This window comes from Pagrus major, chromosome 8, assembly GCF_040436345.1.
Source record: "Pagrus major chromosome 8, Pma_NU_1.0".
Lineage (NCBI taxonomy): Eukaryota > Metazoa > Chordata > Actinopteri > Spariformes > Sparidae > Pagrus > Pagrus major.
The window spans coordinates 16,344,066-16,365,225 of NC_133222.1; the positions used below are offsets into that span (position 1 = coordinate 16,344,066).

The 21,160-nt window shown below is 39.6% G+C and overlaps 1 protein-coding gene across 1 annotated transcript; it reads left to right on the forward strand.

Moving 5' to 3' along the window:
- The first annotated feature begins 592 nt into the window (after positions 1 to 592).
- On the forward strand, positions 593 to 21,149 carry appl2 (adaptor protein, phosphotyrosine interaction, PH domain and leucine zipper containing 2). The gene is made up of 21 exons (XM_073471635.1): positions 593 to 708; positions 3,265 to 3,363; positions 3,714 to 3,773; positions 5,155 to 5,226; positions 6,178 to 6,265; positions 6,685 to 6,726; positions 6,820 to 6,878; positions 7,307 to 7,453; positions 8,088 to 8,170; positions 8,447 to 8,599; positions 11,545 to 11,733; positions 11,826 to 11,868; positions 12,137 to 12,193; positions 13,452 to 13,546; positions 15,084 to 15,230; positions 15,426 to 15,478; positions 15,634 to 15,808; positions 16,723 to 16,759; positions 16,888 to 17,043; positions 17,142 to 17,189; positions 18,057 to 21,149. Exons 1-21 carry the CDS (start codon positions 652 to 654, stop codon positions 18,186 to 18,188), a joined length of 1,992 nt encoding a protein of 663 aa, XP_073327736.1. The 5' UTR covers positions 593 to 651; the 3' UTR covers positions 18,189 to 21,149.
- Positions 21,150 to 21,160: the final 11 nt, after the last annotated feature.

A 21,160-nucleotide genomic window follows, 5' to 3' on the forward strand; every position in this document is an offset into this window, starting at 1 on the left:
TGCCTCCAAAATGTAGTGGGGTGGAAGTGTTAAGTAGCAGAAAATGGAAATATTCAAGTAAAGTACAAGTACCTCAAAAGTAAGTACATTACTTGAGTAAATATACCTTGTTAAATTCCATTAATAAAGTAAAGTACCTCAAAACTGTACTTAACTGCTTGAATATGGAAAGACTCACTTTGTTGAACCAGGAATTTATGGGGAAGGTTATCTTTCGACGTTTGTTGTGCTCAGATGTTGTGCAAGTTTTTGTTAGGGTTGGGATTGTGGTTTAAAATTAAACTATGTAGTTCTCCATATGTCCACATGGGGGCACTGTTGATGGTAAAATGATAAAACCTTAAACGTACCTTACCTCCACTTTAATAGTCAACTACCAACCACCGCTCGTCGCAGCTCTGCTGGAAAACAAATAACATCTTCATGACGAGTAAATTCAGTATAAAATCACACGAATATCTGTTTTTTAAAGTGACATGTTTGCTGTTTCTACTGGTCACTTAGTTGCTCCTTGTGGCTGTGGATGAGATCAGACTTGGGCCCGCCTCCAACTCCTACGTGTTCCTCTCGCCGGCGCGGAGGACTCTGGGAAGCCGAGTCCACGCTCTGAATAATTCATGCTCCCATTTCTTCTCTTCCACCGCTAACAAGATGCCGGCCGTACATCACAAACTGCTCCTGGAGGAGGCTTTACAGGACAGTCCTCAGGTAGGCCTGTGTGGGTTATGTCACGTTTAAAGACACGACTGTCACATAAGGAGCCGTGAGGAGCGCCGGGGTTAGCTTACTAGCCCAGACGATATCTTGTTCCCGTTGTAGGCTGTGTCCACTGGTCGATGACAGCTCCCAGTTGATACACTGTTTTGAGAATATAACCCTCTGTCAGGAGCGTCTGTACCAACAGTGTTGTAGTTTACACAGCTAGTCACAATTATCAGCATTTGTGTGCATTTATGGTGTATTTACAAAGCTAACGCTCGTCTCAGAGCTCCTCTGTCTGTCAGAGATGATATTCTGCTTTACATCCAGACTCAGACCACTGTGGAAGATGTCACGACCATAGCTCAACCACAGTTGTTTTTTTGCAATCTTCTGACTTTCCTATGTCGTACTTAGTTAGATTTTTTGGGCTAGAGCCCATCCTGGAGCCGAACTGGGCCTGATCCACAGGATGTGGGAGGGGTTTCCATTATCGGACTCCCTTGGAATTAGTCAATAGTCTGCAACAGGGCAGCAGTGGTAGCTGTCAGCTGTGAATACCATATGTTGTTTGATGCTCACAGGCTTCAAATTCAGTATGAAAGCTATTCTAGACGTCATGTAAGGAAATCAGTCATACCAGGGTGGAATACAGGCCAGTCGTTGCTATTATGAACATCTAATGAAGCCTGTATTTTCTGCATCACTCTTCCCCCAGACAGGGCTGACCTCTTTGATGGTTCTGCTTAAGTGCAAGCCATGCTGGAGGGTCATTTCATGTTTTTCTCCTAACAAGAAATAGGGCTGGTGTGTCTCTGCAATAAAATGTGAACACGGCCAAAGTTGACATATTCCAGATGATATCTTTTTCAGTGTGAATTGGTTCTCACTCCTTCTGTGGCAAAAGTCACCCGGAGTGAACTGTAAACAGACTTTAGCCGATGGGTGTGTGCCTCTCTGCAATACCAGCCCTGCCTTGCTGCACCTGTTTACAGGGAAAATACTACACCCAAACAGGATTCTCTCAAGTTTGCATACCTAGCCTGCAGGAAAATCATTACGCCTTGACTTTCACTTCAAAGCGTCTCTTCAATTTGCCTCAGCATACTGCAGCAACCCACATCCTTCACTCAGTGTCCTTACACTTCCAGCAGTGTTCTTGTACACCTCTTTTAAGAGTTCAAGGTTATGAGGAGGGATATGGTGGTATCTTAATTTAGATGCTATATAAAAAGTGTTTAGTAATTGTCCCAAACACTGGATAAAGAACATTCGACACAACAAATACAATATGTCCAGCTCTGCCTGATTGTCCAGATGTATCAAAACACAACACACCCATTTGATTTTATCACTTAATGGTTAAAACAAATGTTTTAAACTCATTTGGAGCTAATGTTGTCCCAAGACTAGTATTTACAGTTAGTGCTGCAACTAGCAGTTATTTTCCATTTTTATTAATCTGTCAATTATTTTATTGATTATTCAGTTAATCGATTAAACCTCAAAGACCTCAGACAATTTTTGGGGTGCCTGACTCTCCTGTATTTATGTAGTTTTTCCTATCGTATTCTACCAGTCAGCATCAAGTGTCATACATGATTAGATTCAGAACCTAAAGTTTCAGTCCGGCTCATTTAAAGTCCCAATTTGACATTTACATCTTCTGAGAATGGATGAACTCACCAGAATTATTAAAAAACACCAGTCAAGATTTGGTGTTTTTGTTTTTGCTGTAATCATAGACAGCACATCAGGAAGTTTATTATATATATTATATGGATAACATATCTGTTGAGCATGAAAAAAAAGTAGCTTGGCTACAACCATTGTGCATTGGCCCAGAGGAAGAAACTACATGGGATTCCTTGACGAATTAATGCTTCAGAACATGATGCCGTAATCATGTTCACTACGGAGCCTCTGAATGCCCAAACAAGACATGCGTCGTACCACTGAAAAGTTAGAAACTTCGCCTGACATGAGTTTTCAAAGAGTAAGTATAGGATTAGCTGTTCAAAACTTATTAAATAATTTTGAACAATAGCTATTTTTATCTGCCAGCAGCTGTCTAGGTCTTTGAGGGTTAAATGCCTAAATCAGAGCCTAAGTAGACATCTTTAGATTGCTTTATTGTCCTGAACAACAGTCCAAAATCTGAAAAATATCAGTTAAGTGACATACTTTATATGGCAAAAAAAGCAGAGAATTCTCACATTGAACCAGAGAATATTTGACATTTTTACGTTAAAACTGATCGATCGATAATCAAAATAGTGAAAGAATTGTTTCACAGATTTTCAGATCTGTCTTAAAAGTCAGGTACCTATATGAACACTGAAAGAAGTTTTGCTTGCTGTAATAATTCCTGCTGTTCATACTGACCATTAAAATGTCCCTTCTTAATGTCAAAATCCAAAGTAGCAGCAGTAACCTGTCCTTTAATCTGTAATTGATTAGGAGACAAATTCTTTAAGCGTTGTTTTGGTATCAAGCAATCATCTTGTTTGTTCACCTCTTTATCATGTTCGTCAAAAGTGTGTGTTTTGATTTTTTATCCCGCAGACTCGCTCCTTGCTCAGTGTGTTTGAGGAAGATGCTGGGATGCTTACAACCTACACCAACCAGCTGCTACAATCGTTGCAGCGGGTGTTTGGAGCCCAGGTACTAAATAAAACACAAACAGATGCACATAATGTAGACTCTGTCCCTTAGCTGGACAAACTAAAGTATCATAATCATATTTTTTGTGTGTGTGATATGCAGTGAGTTGTGTGAAACCCTTGTAGTTTTTCTGTTCTTCGTTCTCTGTAGATGAGGCCTCATTGAGCCACTTGCCGTCACAATTAATGCTTCATTGTAATCCTATATGCATACACAGCTGAATTTCCATGTTGAACCCTGATTCACCTGCTGTCCAATCACTTCCTTTTATTCCTTCAAGGGTTTATGACAAATGTACAGGCAAATCCCTAGTAATGCTTAGCCTTTTTTCATCTATCTGTCCCCAACAGAGTGAGATGGGATTGGCCACAGAGCAGCTTTCACAGCAGCTTCTGGAATATGAGAAGAAAGTAAGTATGGGCACTTACTAATTACTTACTGCAGTGTGTCTGAACATTGTTCTCTGACTGGGCAGCCACCATAGTCCAGATAAAAAATAACCAGTTTAATCACCCTCTATATAGTTTTTTTGTCCTCCAAACTTCTGAATCAAACCTTCACCCCCGACCATGATTGTGACTTAATCCCTCATGTATTCTCATAGCGAGTGTTTCTTTAGTAATCCAACTAACGCTACTTTTGTGCTTATATGTATGATTCCCTCAGGAAAGAAAGAGTCAAACCTATATTCTGAGCATTGTCAGGATGGGTTGTTCTGACAAATCCAGCAGTGATTATTTTCATCTGACCTTTTTCTGTCCGCGCATGAATTTGCATGTGTCTGCAACATGAGACACATCTCATCTTTGCATATTTGTCTTTGTAAAATCCTCAGGAAGGACCTTTAAGTAGTGTAACTCTGTTGGTATAACAGCAGCAACAACAACAACAACAGCAACAACAACAAAATGCTTTATTTGGACAGCATCTTTCAAAGAGGTGAAATCTCTAGCAACACTTTTAGTACATAGAACAATTTTATTGTCCGACCAATCAGTTTCAGCTTGTGGCCTTCAGATGGGTCATGATAATACAGAAAAATAGACACAGAATGAACACAAAAATCGGAAATAGAATGCCATAATTAATTTAAAATAAGATCAGAAATTTAACCCACTTGATGATAGTAAAAATAACGTTAAAAAATAGAAAAAATCGGACATTGACTGCAATTATATCGTGCTTTTCTAGTATTAGCAACCATTCAAAGTGCGATACAACACAAGTCAGCATTCATTCATTCACACATTGGTGACAGAGGCTACCATGCGAGGTGTCACCTGCTCACCACGAGCCAAAAACCGTTCATATGCACACATAATGGAACAATTTCCGGGGAGGAAATTTGTTGTTTTATATCTTGGACACTTCAACATGTAGACTGAACCACTGACCCTCCGACTGGTGGATGAACGCTCTGCCTCCTGAGCCATAGCCACCCCTAGAAATACCTTGGAAGCATAAAATCAAGTAAATAAGACAATATATAGTATATAAGAGTGTGTACTGTAAGTGTGAAACCCTTCAAATGTCATAGCTTTAAATGAATAGTTGCTGAAGTCAACACATTCTGGAGTGCATGGTGAATGTTGGATAGCAAAAAGTAATTGATGCTCCTTTAAACAAGGCTCAGCATCTTAGCATGTGGTTTATTAGCATCTTTGGCCTTGTTCCATGAAAGTGATGTGCCAGGCATCCTTCCTTTTCCCGTAATATATAGCCTGTAGTAGATGTGTACATTATGCAGTTCATGGTTTAAACATGCCTTCCCCCCTTTGTTCTTCTGTCCAGAACTTTGCCCTTGGAAAAGGTGATGAAGAGGTAATCACCACGCTGCAGAGCTTCGCCAAAACTGTAGGGGAGGTGAGGACTATGTTTGCAGTTTTGTTGCTTTGTGTGTGTGTGTGTGTGTGTCCGTGTGTGCGTCTGCTCCTTTTGCAGAAGAGAGGGATGATGAACTGCTGAACATTCAGTGGATGGCTCTTTATCTTACAGAGGATGTTGCACCTGTGCTTCCCTAGCCCGCAGGTGAAATTGACCTCAATGCAAAGACCTCATCATTATCCTCCCAGTAAGACCGGAACTGATGCTAAGAGGGGAACTGGGGGATGGATACGGTGCCTCTTGCACCTGATGGATGGCTAGAGGGAGGCAGCTGAGGGTGGATAGATGGATGAATGAAAGAGGTGTATACAGGCTCAGGTATATAGACGAAACAGATGGGCCTCTCACTGTTAGCCATGGGGGTCCACAAAGATTGCACAGTCAGCACTCAAAAGGATTGAGAATACACACATCCTCTAGCACATATGCTCAGAGGACACAGGTTGATTGTTTGCTTGACCTTTACCTCAGAGGAGAACTCATTTTACAGTGAGAATTAGGCCTGCATCTAATCCAGTGAACTTTAGCACTTGCTAAATCATTCAGATTAAACTGGATGTCAGCTTGTTAGATGTTGGAGTGTAGTTTGCTGATAAGCATAGCGAATTATAGCAGGATTTGCTTGTTTGTGCGATACAAGGTCGTGTTTGCAATATCAGAGTAAACAGAAGGTTTATTATGCTCTCCATGTAATGTACTACTCCACAATATGGGCTTTTTATGATGTAGCAGAGGCATTGTCTACAGTTTGCACCCATTTAAGCGAAAATAGTACTTTCCAGATTGCTGCAGGAGTAGCTGGCAGCATGTGTGACTGTATGTAGTAAAATAAATTGAAATCTCTCAAGATGTTTGGCATGGGGAACACTTTCTGTTTGTGTCCGTATGCAGTGCTTGATATTTTTGTATAATCTGTTTCGTGTGGTCCAGCTGAACTCGCTCCACTCAGAGCTAGCCAACCAGATGGCTGACAGCATGGTTTTCCCATTGATCCAGTTCCGGGAAAAAGACCTCACAGGTAGGGCCACACACACATAAACAAATATATATCATAATATTTTTTTTGGAGGCATTTTACACCGTTTATTGCCAAGTTGTTAGTAGTGAATGGCAGAGGAGAGAGGGAATTACCCGCAACAAAGGTCCCTAGCCAAACCCCATCATAACACATCATTGTCATTATTACAGATAATTTTTATTTTTAATCTGTAATAATATGGGGGAATATTAAAGCACAGACCTTATTCTTTTAATTATTAAAAATCTCAAACAAAACACGCATTTCCAAACAAAGCTACATGTCTCATTTATTAATAATTAAAACATTTTATCATCCAACAGCTTGAGTTGTCTACTTCAAGCAATAATACATTTTTCAAAGTTGCGGATCTATTTTAGATACTGCTAACAAAGCTTTCTATAAATTGAATGTTTCAGAGATAAGCACACTGAAGGAAATATTCGGCATCGCCACCGATGGTACGTATGAATCCAAACTTATTTCAGAAAAAAATTACAGCCTGCAGTTACTATCTGATCCTCATATCCTTCCTCTCCTCTCCTCTCCTGCAGAGCACGAGGCAGCTATGGTCAAATACAGCCGATTGCCCAAGAAGAAGGAGAATGAGAAGGTACAGTGATTGGGAAGTGCTTTCTCAGCTTCACTTACGGAGCTTTTTCCCCATTAATCACAAGCTGTAAAAGGCCTTGCAGTGTAGTAATGCTCTGGTAATGCAGTGGGAGTGTTTTATAATCATTTGAAATACAAATAGATAGAATTAAATATTCATCTGATTTAGTAAGACTGTAACAGCAACATGCTGTAATAATAATGGCTACAATGATAATATTCCTCCGCTGTTTACTTCTATAGAATGTGTCACCATGTCCTCTTGAGTGTACAAGATAATTAGACTCTGTTGCTTATTTGTATGTATGTGAGAAAAGGAGAAAGTGTTTGCATATGCATGAGTGTGTGTGCAGAGCTTGACAGTGAGTTTTTGCTGGACAAGTTTGTATATATATTTGCATGTTTAACCCACCTCTCCTGTCCGGACAGCTGAAGTCAGACATGGTGAAGGAGGTGGCCTACACTAGAAGGAAGCAGCACCAGGCCTCACTGCAGTATTACTGCGCCCTCAACGCTCTGCAGTATCGCAAGAGAGTAGCTATGCTTGAACCTATGCTAGGCTACACACAGGCACAGGTACTGAACAGCTGTGGTTACTTGGAGGATACTTTTTTTGATACCAATTTTATGACAAAAGATTACATTACACATACACCACCCCGTCTCTGGTGTTAGTGTTTTTCCTGCGCACTTTGAGACAGCCAATCACCACCACTTTTGGATCTTGGCACAACAAGCGTGCTGCATGCTTATTGGCTCACTGATGCTGATGAGATTAACTCCTTAGGTATTGAAATTTGGTATCGAATGACAAGGCATTTTTCCATACTTGATAGTATCGAGGCAGTTCAGTCGGTGCCATAAAAGTATCAAGTTTTATACCCAGCCCTACAGCTGCCTGTGCCCAGGCAATATAATGACTGGGTAGAAGAACATTTTGTCTTTGAAACTAAATGCATAAGACTGTGAGCAAGTCACTAGAGCTGTAACAGAAAATTAATCTGCAACTTTTTTAAAAACGGAGTAATTGTTCTAGTAATTTTTCAAACACAAATACTACAGCTACTAAGGGCAGATTAATTGATAATGAAAATAACTAATAGTTGCAGCCCCACTGGTGACCAAGTGATTGTTATTTGAAATAAAAGTGTGACTATAAAAATGAACAAAACACAAAATAATTTGTTCATTATTATTTCTAACCTCTCAGATCAGCTTCTTCAAGAAAGGCATTGAACTGGTGTCAAAGAAGATGGACTGCTTTCTCGCCTCTGTGTCCACCATGACACAAAAGTAAAGACTGTCTTATTAACATTCATTTTCAAAATGAAACACTGCTGTGGCTTGATGTTTATGATCCTTAACAGAAATCATTTTACCACGATGTTCTGCAACATTCTCCACAAATATTCAACATTTTTGGTCAGCCTAATAATCAATGAATAATTATATCGGGCATCCGCATCTGAATATCCTGTGTTTTAATGCTTGATTTGCAGAAAAAAATGTATATTTCTGATAATCAGTTTTGATGAATTTTGCCTGTATTAAAACTTTTTTCGTGTCTAGTATCCAGGCCCAGCTGGACTCGGAGGCGGAGACCATGCGTATGGCCCAGAGGGAGCTTCTGTCTGTGGAGGACACCGTCTATATGCCAGATAAGGACACTGAGCCTGTCAATCGCACGCTTATCCAGAAGGCTGGCTACCTCAATATTAGGAAGTAAGATTAATTATACTCATTATGCCCCTATCTTAAACCCAAGGACACTTCCTATTCACATAGCGTTCCTTGCTAGTCAATATGTTAAGGGGTGTCTTGGGGGAAACAATGAATTGAACAGCCAAGGAACAAGCTTTTAATCTGTCCTCATTGTCATGTGACATTTCAGTGTTTTGTTCTGGGATTAAGTCTGTGCTATAGATGGTGCAATCAATATACAGCAGCTACATTCGGTCTTGAATGTCTTAATAACCAAACGGAGAAATGATTTTTGCTTTTCTTGCTGAAGTTGCTCAAAATACACACGAGCACAGTAAACAATAAGTCTGTCACAGCAGACGGTGGGTCAGGTAACATGTTGACAGTGTGCGCTGTCAGCTTATTGCAGAGTGGATGTATGAGAAGGGAAACTTCCTTAATGGCTTCAGGAGGTAGAGCTGTAGACGGAGCCTGCAATGTGATTTAGTGAAATGTCAGAGCTGTCAAATTCTGTCTCTCCCTCATATACATCCAGAGTCTTTGACAAATGTCTGTGACACCAGAGAAAAGGTTTCCACAGAATGCCATTCTGTTTAATGACACTCACTGCCAGCAGCCTCAAACGCTTGTCAAATGGAGCTGAGTCCAGAGAACATTTGCTATTTCAAAATGGTTTCTCAATATCGACGGTCTGACTCACCCACGGCAGCCTGAACCACATATTAATCCAAGGAAATTTATTTTGGAGTATTTTATAAACAGAATGTGAAAGAGTAAGGCTCATAGATGAGCAATTCAGATGAGTCATGCACATGTCGCCCTGAGTGAGTCAGTGTTAAATCGCATTGTCGTATATTTTTTTCATTATTATTCATAGGCACAGAAACCTAAAAAACAGCTGAGCACTGAAAATCCAGGCACTCATAAAAAAAAACAGGATTAAGGACAACTTGAGAATTTAGATGTGAAAGAGAATTTGTGTTTAAAATTGTGGAGTATAAAATGATAAATAATATAAGGCTAATAATATGGGAAATAAGGAGGAAATGTGGGTTTTGAAATAACAACAAACAATATTACTATAAACAAGTATATAAAACTATAGTACAAGTTAACAGAAGTGTTAACAAAAGTTACTTTTCTACACTTTTCTAGTTCAACTTCTCATGAAGATTACACTGAGGAATATTGGTGACTGCATTGGATATATTTCATAATGTTCAGTTATCACTTAGAAGCAGTGGTTGAAAGAGTACTGAAAATCTGTACTCAAGTACGAGTAGTTACATTACTGAAATATTACTCAGTTACAAGTAAAACTACTGGTATTAAAATAGTTTTAAAAAGTAAAAGCACAAAGTATTCTTCCCAAACACTACTCAGAGTATTATTTACTTTTTTAACTGTTGATGCATTATCAATAGCAGGCAATAAATCAAAGTTGTTTTTGTTTCTCCAAATCTTCAGTCTAAATTACTCCCAACTCCCAAACCTGGTCCTGCTGCAGAAAAACATTGGCCTGTTTGAGATCAGGTGGCCTTATTGGCTACAAAGATGCAGATGAAAGTATAAGATGATAATTAAAATTGTACTCAGTACTCAGTTATGATTTTAAAAGTAACTGAATAGATTACATGATGTAATGCATACTTAATTACAAGTGAAATTACAGACTTTAAAAAAATACCTAATTGCTTAATAGTTACTTCCACCCTTGCTAACTAAGAAGTATTCTTATCATTGATTATTAATTGAAGTTAGGACAAATTAAGAAATAACAATGATCCCAGAGTCAAACGTTGTGGAACCTCTTCTTGAAGAGATCGGCTTTAATGAACAGAAGCATATTGATCCAGATCATGAGTCAAGTCATATAATCAGTGGTATGAAAAGCTTTAGCTAATTATTAAGCTTGCTGACAATATCACTGACTTGGACTAGACTTTCCATTCATGCTATTTCAACACCTGCTAAGTCATGGCAGCTTCTGAACATTGATTGTTGTGTTTATCCAACATTAATTGGAGAAAAATAAAAGTTGAATTTCTGTTTGGTAATTTCCAATTTTGTCTGAATAAGACTGCTTTTATGCGGGTTATTCATACTGGAGAAATAAAAATCTCTAGCTGTTTTTAAGTCTTGAAAAATAACACAAATCTTTACACAGTGAGATGAAGTATAAGTCAGTGTGCCACAACAGAAGAGGAAACCATTAAGGGTTTTCTGGCTTTCTTTTCTGTTGTAAAATCTGGCATTTTTAGGCATTTTCTTTAATTTCTCTGGGAATAATGCATGGATTGTGATGAAAAAAATCAGACGTATTTAGGTGGATCCAAGATCTGGTGATCTTAAAATTATAGTGAAGCAGTTATAGGTGGTTTAAAATTTAGAGTGATGTAGGGCTCTCGAGTTTGATATTGGAATTTGGTATTGGATTAGGCTTGATTGAATTAGAGGGACTGTATGACCTTGGCGGAGGTATGCGCTCTACTGAGTGCAATTCTAGTTTTAAATAGAATGCCTCCTTGAAAAAGAGACAACAAAAAGGGAATCATTTAGGAGAGTGATGGACGACATGAGGCAAATTTATTTCAAAGATCAATTCAAGATCAGATGAATGATTTTACAATTTGCATCATTTCCAATTCTAATTAAGTGTCTGTTTATTTTGTTAGATTATCCTTTCCTGAACTAGTGAGCCAGAGAAGGACTTAAAAGATACTTCAGGTGTATCTTTATTTTGGCAAAGCTCATATGTACACCAGATGTGAGCTATGAATTTCCGTCACATCCAGCATCAAATCCTTGACCTTCTTAGAGATAAGCGATAAGATAAATCTTATCTTAAGATAAGATAGTCATCACTCATTAAACTTTCCAATGTGACATCAAAAATCATAAGTAAATCTCATCCTGTAGTGCTGACTTTTATCCACTCTTACCGCCCCTTTTCTTCTGTGGTCCAGTAAAACAGGCCTAGTGACCACAGCCTGGGACCGACTGTACTTCTTCACCCAGGGTGGGAACCTCATGTGTCAGCCACGTGGGGCGGTGGCGGGAGGCATGGTGCTTGACCTGGACAACAGCTCCGTCATGGCTGTGGAGTGCGAAGACAGACGCTACTGTTTCCAGATAACATCCCCGTCAGGCAAAACGTATGCACACGTCTTTACATGTGAGATTTACACTCAAACATGTAAGAGATATTTGGAGGTATTTTATTTAATCCTCTTGTTGATGCCCCCAGGTCAATGATTCTACAAGCTGAGAGCAAGAGGGAATATGAAGAAGTAAGTGTGAACAAGTCCGTTTAAACAGCTGTGTTTGATCTTCTTTATTGATTTACGTCTTCATCCCAAAGATATCTGCTGGAACAAGTGTCCGTCATAGAGCAATAGAGGAGCTGTCGAGACTCATTTGTTTGGTTTTCATATTTGTTTTTTGTGCTTGGACACATCTGACTGGCCTGTCATAGCTGGTATCAGTCAAGTGTTTTCAGGCGGCTTGTGTCTGAACTCGAGGAGGTCTTAATGTTGGATCTCTGTGTTTCTTTCTCAGTGGATTTGCACTGTGAACAACATCTCCAGACAGATCTACCTGACTGACAACCCAGAGGTAATGGGCACTCCCACACACACGTACACACCTTTATTACCAACAGTGGACGATCATTCCACACCTGCCCAGTGCGGACCTCTCTTTCTCATCATTTTGACAAAACCAAAACAGAACAGAATATTTTCTTTTACAGGCTTTACATATAATATTAGTACCAATATGCTTTAAGAAATGACCAAGAGGGGACTTGCATCTACCTATCAAACAGGAGACATCCATATACTGCGGTCAAACTGTCTGTACTCATCCTTCCACCTCTTTGATAGAAATTAATCTTGTCCATTTTAAATGAGAATAGATGTTTTAACCGCAAATTGAATTAACTTGGCTGCATTCACTAATATCAAGCACTGCAGTATTGGCAACAAAATTGACTTTAATTTTCTTTTAGGGGAATTCATATTCATTCGTCTTTGCTGTCTGGGATTGTGAAATATGCATTTGAAAGGAGGCTCCCTTTATTCTGTGGATTATATCTTATGTTGTATTTGCTCTTATTACCCTAATAACTTTAGGAGAAAACACGCACGCACGCACGCACGCACGCACGCACGCACGCACACACGCACGCACGCACGCACACACACACACTGCAAGTTAAAACACACCAAGTAAACCAAATATTCAAGGTAAACAAAATTCTAACTCTAAATCAGAAACATTTTATTGATCGTGGTAGGCAGGACCTCAGCCATGTTATTTGATTAGGCAGTAACGGATCTTTTTGTTGTCCCACAACTTTAATTAGGAACACAAAATATGAGGAACCTGTTCTCTGTTTAAGAGACATAAAATGTTACGGCGTCATTCCAGTGCTGTCACACAGACCCCCTCCCTCCTCTCTCTTAAGTGTCTCACAGCTGTTGTTGTTTTACTGCTTTTCAATCCCAGAATCTTGCATGTTTGCAGGAAGGTTGGCTCCAGGGAAATGTTGCTTTATCTCTGGTGTAGTGTCACATAACTGTAAATTACATTCTCGGCATCTCGGGAGCAAAGGCACAGCATCGTAGGAGTTTCGGAAAATAGTTGTATATCTGAAGACACTTTAGAAACTGTTGTATATTTTCTGTGGCATTTTGGGTATTTTTGATGGTGATTCATAAAATTCAGGCACACATGAAAAGCTGGGAAGTAAATAAAGTCTAGCGTGGGTGCAATGTTTTAAATATTTTAGGCAGATTTGCACATTGTTCTGGTTTTATAATGGACCCACTTGCTGATACAGAAATGCTTCACTATCTCTGCTTCTTGATAGGCTGTGGCTATCCGACTGAACCAAACCGCCATCCAGGCAGTCACCCCCATCACTAGCTTTGAGAAAAGACCAGAAGGATCACCCAACCCTGACAGGTCAGGCATGCTGCTTGTGTAAGGGTTTATTCATAACACTACATACTACATCCTCTCCTGAAGTTTCAAATTCAGTATTTTAATACTTTTGACCTGTATGTGACATGCTTTTGGCATTGTTTTGGTTTTGACTCTTTATGTCAGTGTGTTTATTTCAAATACTGTTAATCGTTTTGTCAGTGCAACACTGGGAACATGACTTCTTTTTGTTCTGTTTGAATAAAGTGATTGTGATTTTGACATTATTTCAGGTGGTTCAGGAGAGATAGATAGAACAAAATGTCAACCTATGATTACTGAGGATGTTCGGACCGTTGAACTGGAAAAAACAATCTCCACCTTGTTTCTTTAATGCCAAATCTGACCTTTTGCTAAACCCCTCCCACAGACACTGATCGGGTAACTCGGCATTGCAGGCCTGTCAAGCTTTGAATATCTGAGCATGCTGAAGTGGTGAACAAGGGACTCTTATAAGAGCGATAATCCATATGTAGCTAAAAAGTTTAGATGGGGGACTTTGTTTTTAAGTCTTTCCAAAACAAAACAACACAAGAGCAGTAGCAGATTAAACATTGTGTTTTTGTTCTCCAGTGTAAGCAGCACACATTAGCATGTCAGCATAACTAACTTATTACCAATGTAACATAGAAACTTAACCCAATCTTAACCATACTTCCAACGTCTATGACCATTTCATACCAGATTATTAGCACATCAACTGTAGTAATGCTATGCGTCTGTCTGTGTAGCTTTAGCCTCAGTGCAGCAAGATATAAAGTGTGTAGCAATCAAGTGCAAAAGTAGCTAGCTAGCTGTTAAGACTCATTGGGACAGAATTCAGCTTGAAAAAGTAGCCAGTCAGAGTTTTCAACCAACTCATGGAGCTGCTGTTAGCTGAATTAAACCAACTGCCCAGCTACAAATGATAAAAATCGGCTAAAGACAGTTGTGATTGTAGCCAGCAAATCAATGGTCACTGATTAAAAAGGACAAGTCTACCTGAAATAAATGACCATCTGTTTAAACAAAAAAAATCACATGGTAAATCTGCTGCTGTCATCATTGGCAGAGCGAGACTGGGATGCTTAAAAGGCCCTGATGTGTCCGATTGAACTGAACAGTTGAAGATTAGGTTCACATATGTTCAAGTCTGTCTTAAAACAAAATACCCACATGTACACCAAAAGCTGTAGTTATTCCTCACCCATACTCCCTGTAAAGAGAAACCTTCATAATGCAATTAGGACGTAAGTGATGGTGGACAAAATCCATCTTCAAAGCAAATATGCACTCTAAAGTTTTTATTAAAAAATAATTCCCTTTTTCCGGACTACAAATCTTATCTCCTTTACTTACATTGGAGTAATTTGATTGGACTTTGTAGCCAGTGTGGACAGAAACAATTAACACTTTTGATTCACATATGGACACAGGAATATTTTATAAAGATTAAAATGTGAACCTGTCCTTTAAGTTGAGTGGTGTGTGTTTTTCCTCTTTATTATTTATCTTCATTCTGTCCCTCTCATTCCTGCAGAGCGAAGCCAGGAGGTGTACTTGCTGGTGGTTCCCAGACGGGGGCAGCCCCGGAACCAGAGGATCTGATAGCACCTGGGACACCGATTCAGTTTGACATCATGCTGCCGGCCTCTGAGTTTCTGGACCAGAACAGGGCTGGGGGGAGGTGAGTGGACAACAGGAAGTTTGCGTGGGTGCATGTTTATGAGGGACAAGTGGGGACATGGTGCTCATGGGTGGTGATGCTAGTTCCCTGAAAGACGGCCTCTTTCAAATCAAATGATTTCCAGGAACCTCAAATTGCTCACTGCAGGGCTTTAATTGGTTTTTTGCTGATCTGTGTGTGCTCCCTTCCTGACAGACGCACTAATCCATTTGGAGAAACAGATGACGAGTGTTCAACAGAAAGTGACGGTAACCATTTTCCTCTTCTAAATGCAGCTATGCCACTTATTGTCTCATTGTGTACTCTCATTCATGAGTGTCCCTGCCTGTATTTGTCTTGTTAGGTCTGAGTGTTTACGATGCTGACACGTTTGTGTTTGGGTGATGTTTTCATGTTTTCGCAGACTCCCTCCTGCAGCAAGTATTCGCTGTGCGCTTCCTGGGCTCAATGGCGGTGCGCTGTGGCAACAACCAGGAAGTCATCTATGAGGCAATGAGGCAGGTGCTGGCTGCCCGAGCCATACACAACATCTTCAGAACCACCGAGTCCCACCTCATGGTCACAAGCAGTAGCCTCAGGTAGGATTTTTCACATATTTATGGACTACTATATGAATACCATCTCTGAGGACAAACAAAGACACCCAATATGCAAAACAAACAAAGGCTTCAATATTATCATCTGCCAAGAATGCTGATGTTTGGTGAATGCAGCCAGTAGTTTGTCAGCAGTCTTTTTGGTCTTCTTGCCCTGTGGAGAAACAGTTATCGTATAATTACAATAATAATCTAATCTGACATTGTCTGCCTTACAGTTTAGCAATACTTCTGCTACAAGTTAAAAATGTATTTAATTTGTGGTTAAATGTATTTAAAACCTTGTGATAGTCCGGTCTGAACCTCGATCACAGCTATACAGTGTATAACCTCATACACTGTGCAACGCAACAGGGAAACATCATCTTTAATACATGTCTTACAGCGAAACTGTCCTATTTATAGTATTAAAATGTATCTAACTTGTGTGTAGTTTTATGTCTTTGTGCACAAGAAATTGTATTGTGAAAGCCTGACCTATTTAATCCAAGTTGTCTGAAATACTGAGTGTACAGGTGATGCATGACTGTGCGTACATTTCAAGGTGCATAGGACCTGTAAAAAATGTTGCACTGAGGCTCATCATAAGTGGATGACCTGCTAAAAGTTGGTCGTCAGTGCTGTACATCACTACCTACGACTTCGAAGAGAAAAGAACTCGAAGGAAGAGCATAAATATTTGTACGCCACTCAGGTTATCCAACAAAAATATGTGATGTCATGCTGTTGCTCAACCCACGGCTGATTTTCACATTTGTAAGAAGTTTCAGCTCATATCTGCGTCATATAGCAAAGACAAGCAAGACAAGGGCTATTCAACAGAAACAAACAATTTCAAAGTCAAGGCTGCAGTGTTTTTTCTTTTCTTTTGAAAGTCTTTTTTGTCTTCACTACAGGTTGATCGACCCTCAGACTCAAGTTACAAGAATAAGTGTAGGTTCATCAGATTCACATCACATTTTCCCTCTTCAATTTCATGTTCAGTCTTTTTCACTGTAATTTAACTCCCTACCACATTTTTTAAAACTTTAATTCTCTCCCCATCACTTCTAATCTCTCAGTTCCAGCTCCGAGAGGTGTGCCAGTTTGCAGCCCACCAAGAAAACGGGAGGCTGATGGGATTTGTGGTGGAGGGCAGAGACTGGAGCGACGGAGACGAGGAGGGAGAGCCCTCGTTTAGCGCCTTCGTCTTTGAGAGCAACACAGAGGGCGAAAAGGTTGATACACCAAACGTTGATGTTTATTCACGGAGGAGAAACATGTCAAGTGATGCACAAATGTATACTGAAGTTTATGTCTTTGTCTTCATTCACAGATATGTTACACCATAAGCTTGGCGAAGGACATTACAGAGGCCAAGAAGGTATCGCCATCATCATGGAAACATAGAGCTCAGTTATTGCATTTAATCTCGATACCAATTTCTAGATTTTTTTTTGATAAAGTTATTTATGTTAAAGACACAAACAAAAGGACCAAGTATAACACAATTATATAAACATTTAAAGTGGCGAAGGAAAGTAAATCACCCTCCCATGGTAATGTTCCCCAGAACAGAGACATTACATTTTCTGTTCGAGGACATTATATCATTGATGGTGTTTTATTTGAGACAAACTTTTATCACACAGAGCCTATCTAAAGTGATAAATCTTTTGCGCTCAGTTAATACGCCCCCAGACTCCAGAACATTCTCTCTGTAGATAACTTTTAGAAGAACATTTCAAACTTGCCTTCCCTTTGAAGTATTGATTGTGTTTTACTTTACTTTATCCAGCTTTTGTTAATATCCCTTGTCTCTGAAATCCTTTCTGCTATGCTATTTCAAGTTTTTGATAGTCTTACATCTGTCTTTTTATTAGTTTTTTTTTCTTTTGGGAAACATCTTTTACAAAGGAAACAAAATGTTTTAGTGTTCCTATGGGCATGTCACTACCAACTATTATTATATATTATTTCTTTGGTTTTATAGCTTGACAACACTGACTCACAGTAGCTTTTTTCAGTGGCTGAACAACAGAAAAAGATTCAAAGTGAAAACGAAAACCTCTACAAATTGCTAGATGATGATGAAGATAAACAAAAACACAGCCACTAGAGGGAGATGGTCAACATTTCATTTTATCAACATTTCAAAATGTATTGTCACAACCTGAGGAATTCATACAAAAAACTAAACCACTTCTTCAGCAGATAGACTTATCACTTCTATTTTTTTGTTTTTAACAAGGACCCGGAGGCCCTGGCCCAGCTGATGAAGAACATGCCTCTAACCAACGATGGCAAATTCCTGCTGCTGGAGCCTGAGGAGGGCGACACAACCAACGGAGCAGGACAAGAAGACCTGGAGTCTGAGGCCTAGCCCCATTTAGGACCAAAATAAAAAACCAAGACTTGGGCCACAACTTTTCCCCAGGAGAGAAGGCTTTCCCTGGATGAAGGTGTTATCATGACCCCCTAGCCCTAACTCTGGTACTGTAACATCCATATTAGAGAGTGTAGTTCACTTCCATTTACCCTGTGTTACTAGATCTCCAGTTTTTTGCTGTAATGAAAGCAGAAGACGTGAGCAGGGGGTTGCCTTGACCAATGCAAAAAGCACATCTCATGGGCGCTCCATTAGATCTGCCTTTCTACGGTCAGACATGTAGCATGGGTTGGATTTGGAATTGTTTTTAACGCCACTTTTGGTGGTACTTACTTCAAAAGGGACACTATATAGGTACTGATTGTGTTTTATTGTCTTCTAATATCCACAGCCATGTAACAGAAGGTGGTGAATCATGTGCTTCAGTTTAGGTTTACATTCTTTTTTAGGTTTACATAGTTTGGGGTTTGGAGAGTTCATTCCTTTATGTTGTTTTACACTTGTTTGAAATGTTCTTATGCAACTACTTTGGCGTTTATTTCTTGTTTTGTGTACAAAAAAGCTAATGCACCTCTGAGGATAATATCTGTTTAATAACTCTTGATGGCTACAGAATGCACTTACTGAGAAATCTGAAGGATCCGAGACTTTTAAGGAGATGAAGGACTTAAAAATAGGTTAAAATCATGCTGGCTCCTTTTATCTTCAGAGCAGTGGCTGTCGCAGTGGCTTGTTAGTATCGTTACTATGTCAGCATGAGTGTCGAAGCAGTGGACACAATTGGCTTTTTTGTTGTTTTTCTTTTTGCACTCATGAGGTTACACAGACACCCTTCCTGAATTAATGTCAAATTTTACTTTCAAATTATTCTCCACTACCTTTTACAAAACAGGTCTTAAGATGATCTGTACTCTATGTGAGGTCCTCTTTGAGAAGCCCAAATAATCTTTAGTGAAATTAAAAAGCAAGTTGCACTTCATTTCCTGTAAGCCCTTGTAAATATGAACTGCCCGAGTGTCTATATGATGTTTAATCAGAGTTGGCTGAATTAAAAGCTTCCAGATTCAGTATACTAGGACTGATGCGGTGCATGATTAAACAATGTGTTCTCTCAGAGTCCCTTCTCAGAAGATTAAAACCTCTACACTGAGCACTAAGCTGTAAGACAAAAAAAAAAAGAAAAATCACTGAAATGTTACCGTAACGCATGTAGGCAAACCACAGTGGGGTATTATGTACTCATTGAAAAGCAATTTGCGCTTTGCTCATACATATGAATAGTAATCAGATCAGAGAAGCTGAAAAGAGAAAGTGATTGATCCGTGTAATTCTGCTTTCCCTTTGGATCCCAGTGCAGTTCTGTTCCATTTCAGCCCATTTGAGCTGTCACGTTGATCTCAATGGACATTGGAAGCCCATGGTGCACTGTGTGAATGTGACATATTTTGTACCGTGTGATACAGACGAGGTCAAAACCACTGACTTGACGTTGATCGTGAAAGTTGCATTGTGTTGACCGGTGCGTTCGCTTGTCTGCTTGCTTTTTCTACTCTTCATCAGAGCTCTTGGCAGAACCTCGTGTTAAACAAGGATAAAGTGTAGATATTTCATTTAGGACTGCCTGCTCTACTGGTGAAATAATTAGTTATGATTATGCTGTTTGCTCATGACATTAGTCATTGTTATCAAAGGAATTAAATGAATAGTTTGACATTTAGAGAAATGTGCTTATTCGCTGTATGGTAGATGACATTTGTCCGTATGGAGAGAGGGGGGAACGACAGCAGGCGATTTGAGAGGGGACTGCATCCCCCTTGTTAAGCTGTCAGCAGAAGAGGGGTCGTGCAGTTTAATATGTTCCTCTAGTCTTCCTGACTCATTGAAATATTCATACCCAAACCGTGCTGTGTATTGATAAATCCATGAAGCCGTCTGTGGTGGAGAAGAACAAGACAGATTTGCAATTGTGACTTTTTCTCTCAGTCCCGCCTGGAAAGGAAAGAAAATGTAAATGAATGGTCTTGTTTTTTTTTTCTTTGGCAAGTTACCATGGTACAAGGGGGGAAACACAGTTTGGGGTGTCTATAATTAGAATTTAATGGACTTTGCATAGGTTCTGGCCTCCACAATGTCAGTTGATTCCTGATAAACCTCATCAGGCATTATCCCTTACATGACCTAATGAGGGAGCTTAAGAGTTGCTGGTACGTGGAGTTGGTTACAGAGCCAGGCTTTTCCGGTCTTGGTGCTAAGCTAACTGATATTTAAGGATCAAATATTTGATGGATAGGTCAATATTTCATTTAACTCTCCACAACAAAGCAATAAGCGCATTTCCCTAAATGTAAAACTTTGCTTTAAGTCCTTACAATGAACTATTTCTCTTTGTGTTGCCTGATATAAATGCGTGTCAGCAGGTCTTCTCATGCTGTAAAGAAAATTCTGTCTATCTCTTTCTGTGGGTGCTGGTTGAGATGCTTCAGCCACACCATCAATAAAACTACAGCAATGCATACAAACATGCTTAGTGCATCCATGAACAAAAGTCTGAGATTTGTTTCCCGTTTGATGACCTACACAAGCGGCTGCCTGTGTTGTTCCTTTGATTGATGGCTCAGTTGGAGAGAGGAGTTTCTCTACTTGACCATCTAGTCAAGAAACCAAATCCGTATACTGTATGTGGCCTGTTTAAGTCCGTAACACTTATTACAGCTGTGCTGCGTAGTCTTGATATATCTGTGCTTTGTAAGTAATGCAAGGTCAGGAAAAGAACCTGGGTACTCATGGTGTAGTGTCAGTAATATAGCAAGGACTGCATTATCTCCCCTCCCCCTCTGTTTTGTGTAAATGGCTGAAGTTGACAGAATTACCCATAAGGCTTTGCATTTAATTTGTCCTAGTTTTCTAAAACCATGTTAACATGCAATCTTTAATAAATATGAATCATTTTTCTTACTCAGGTAACT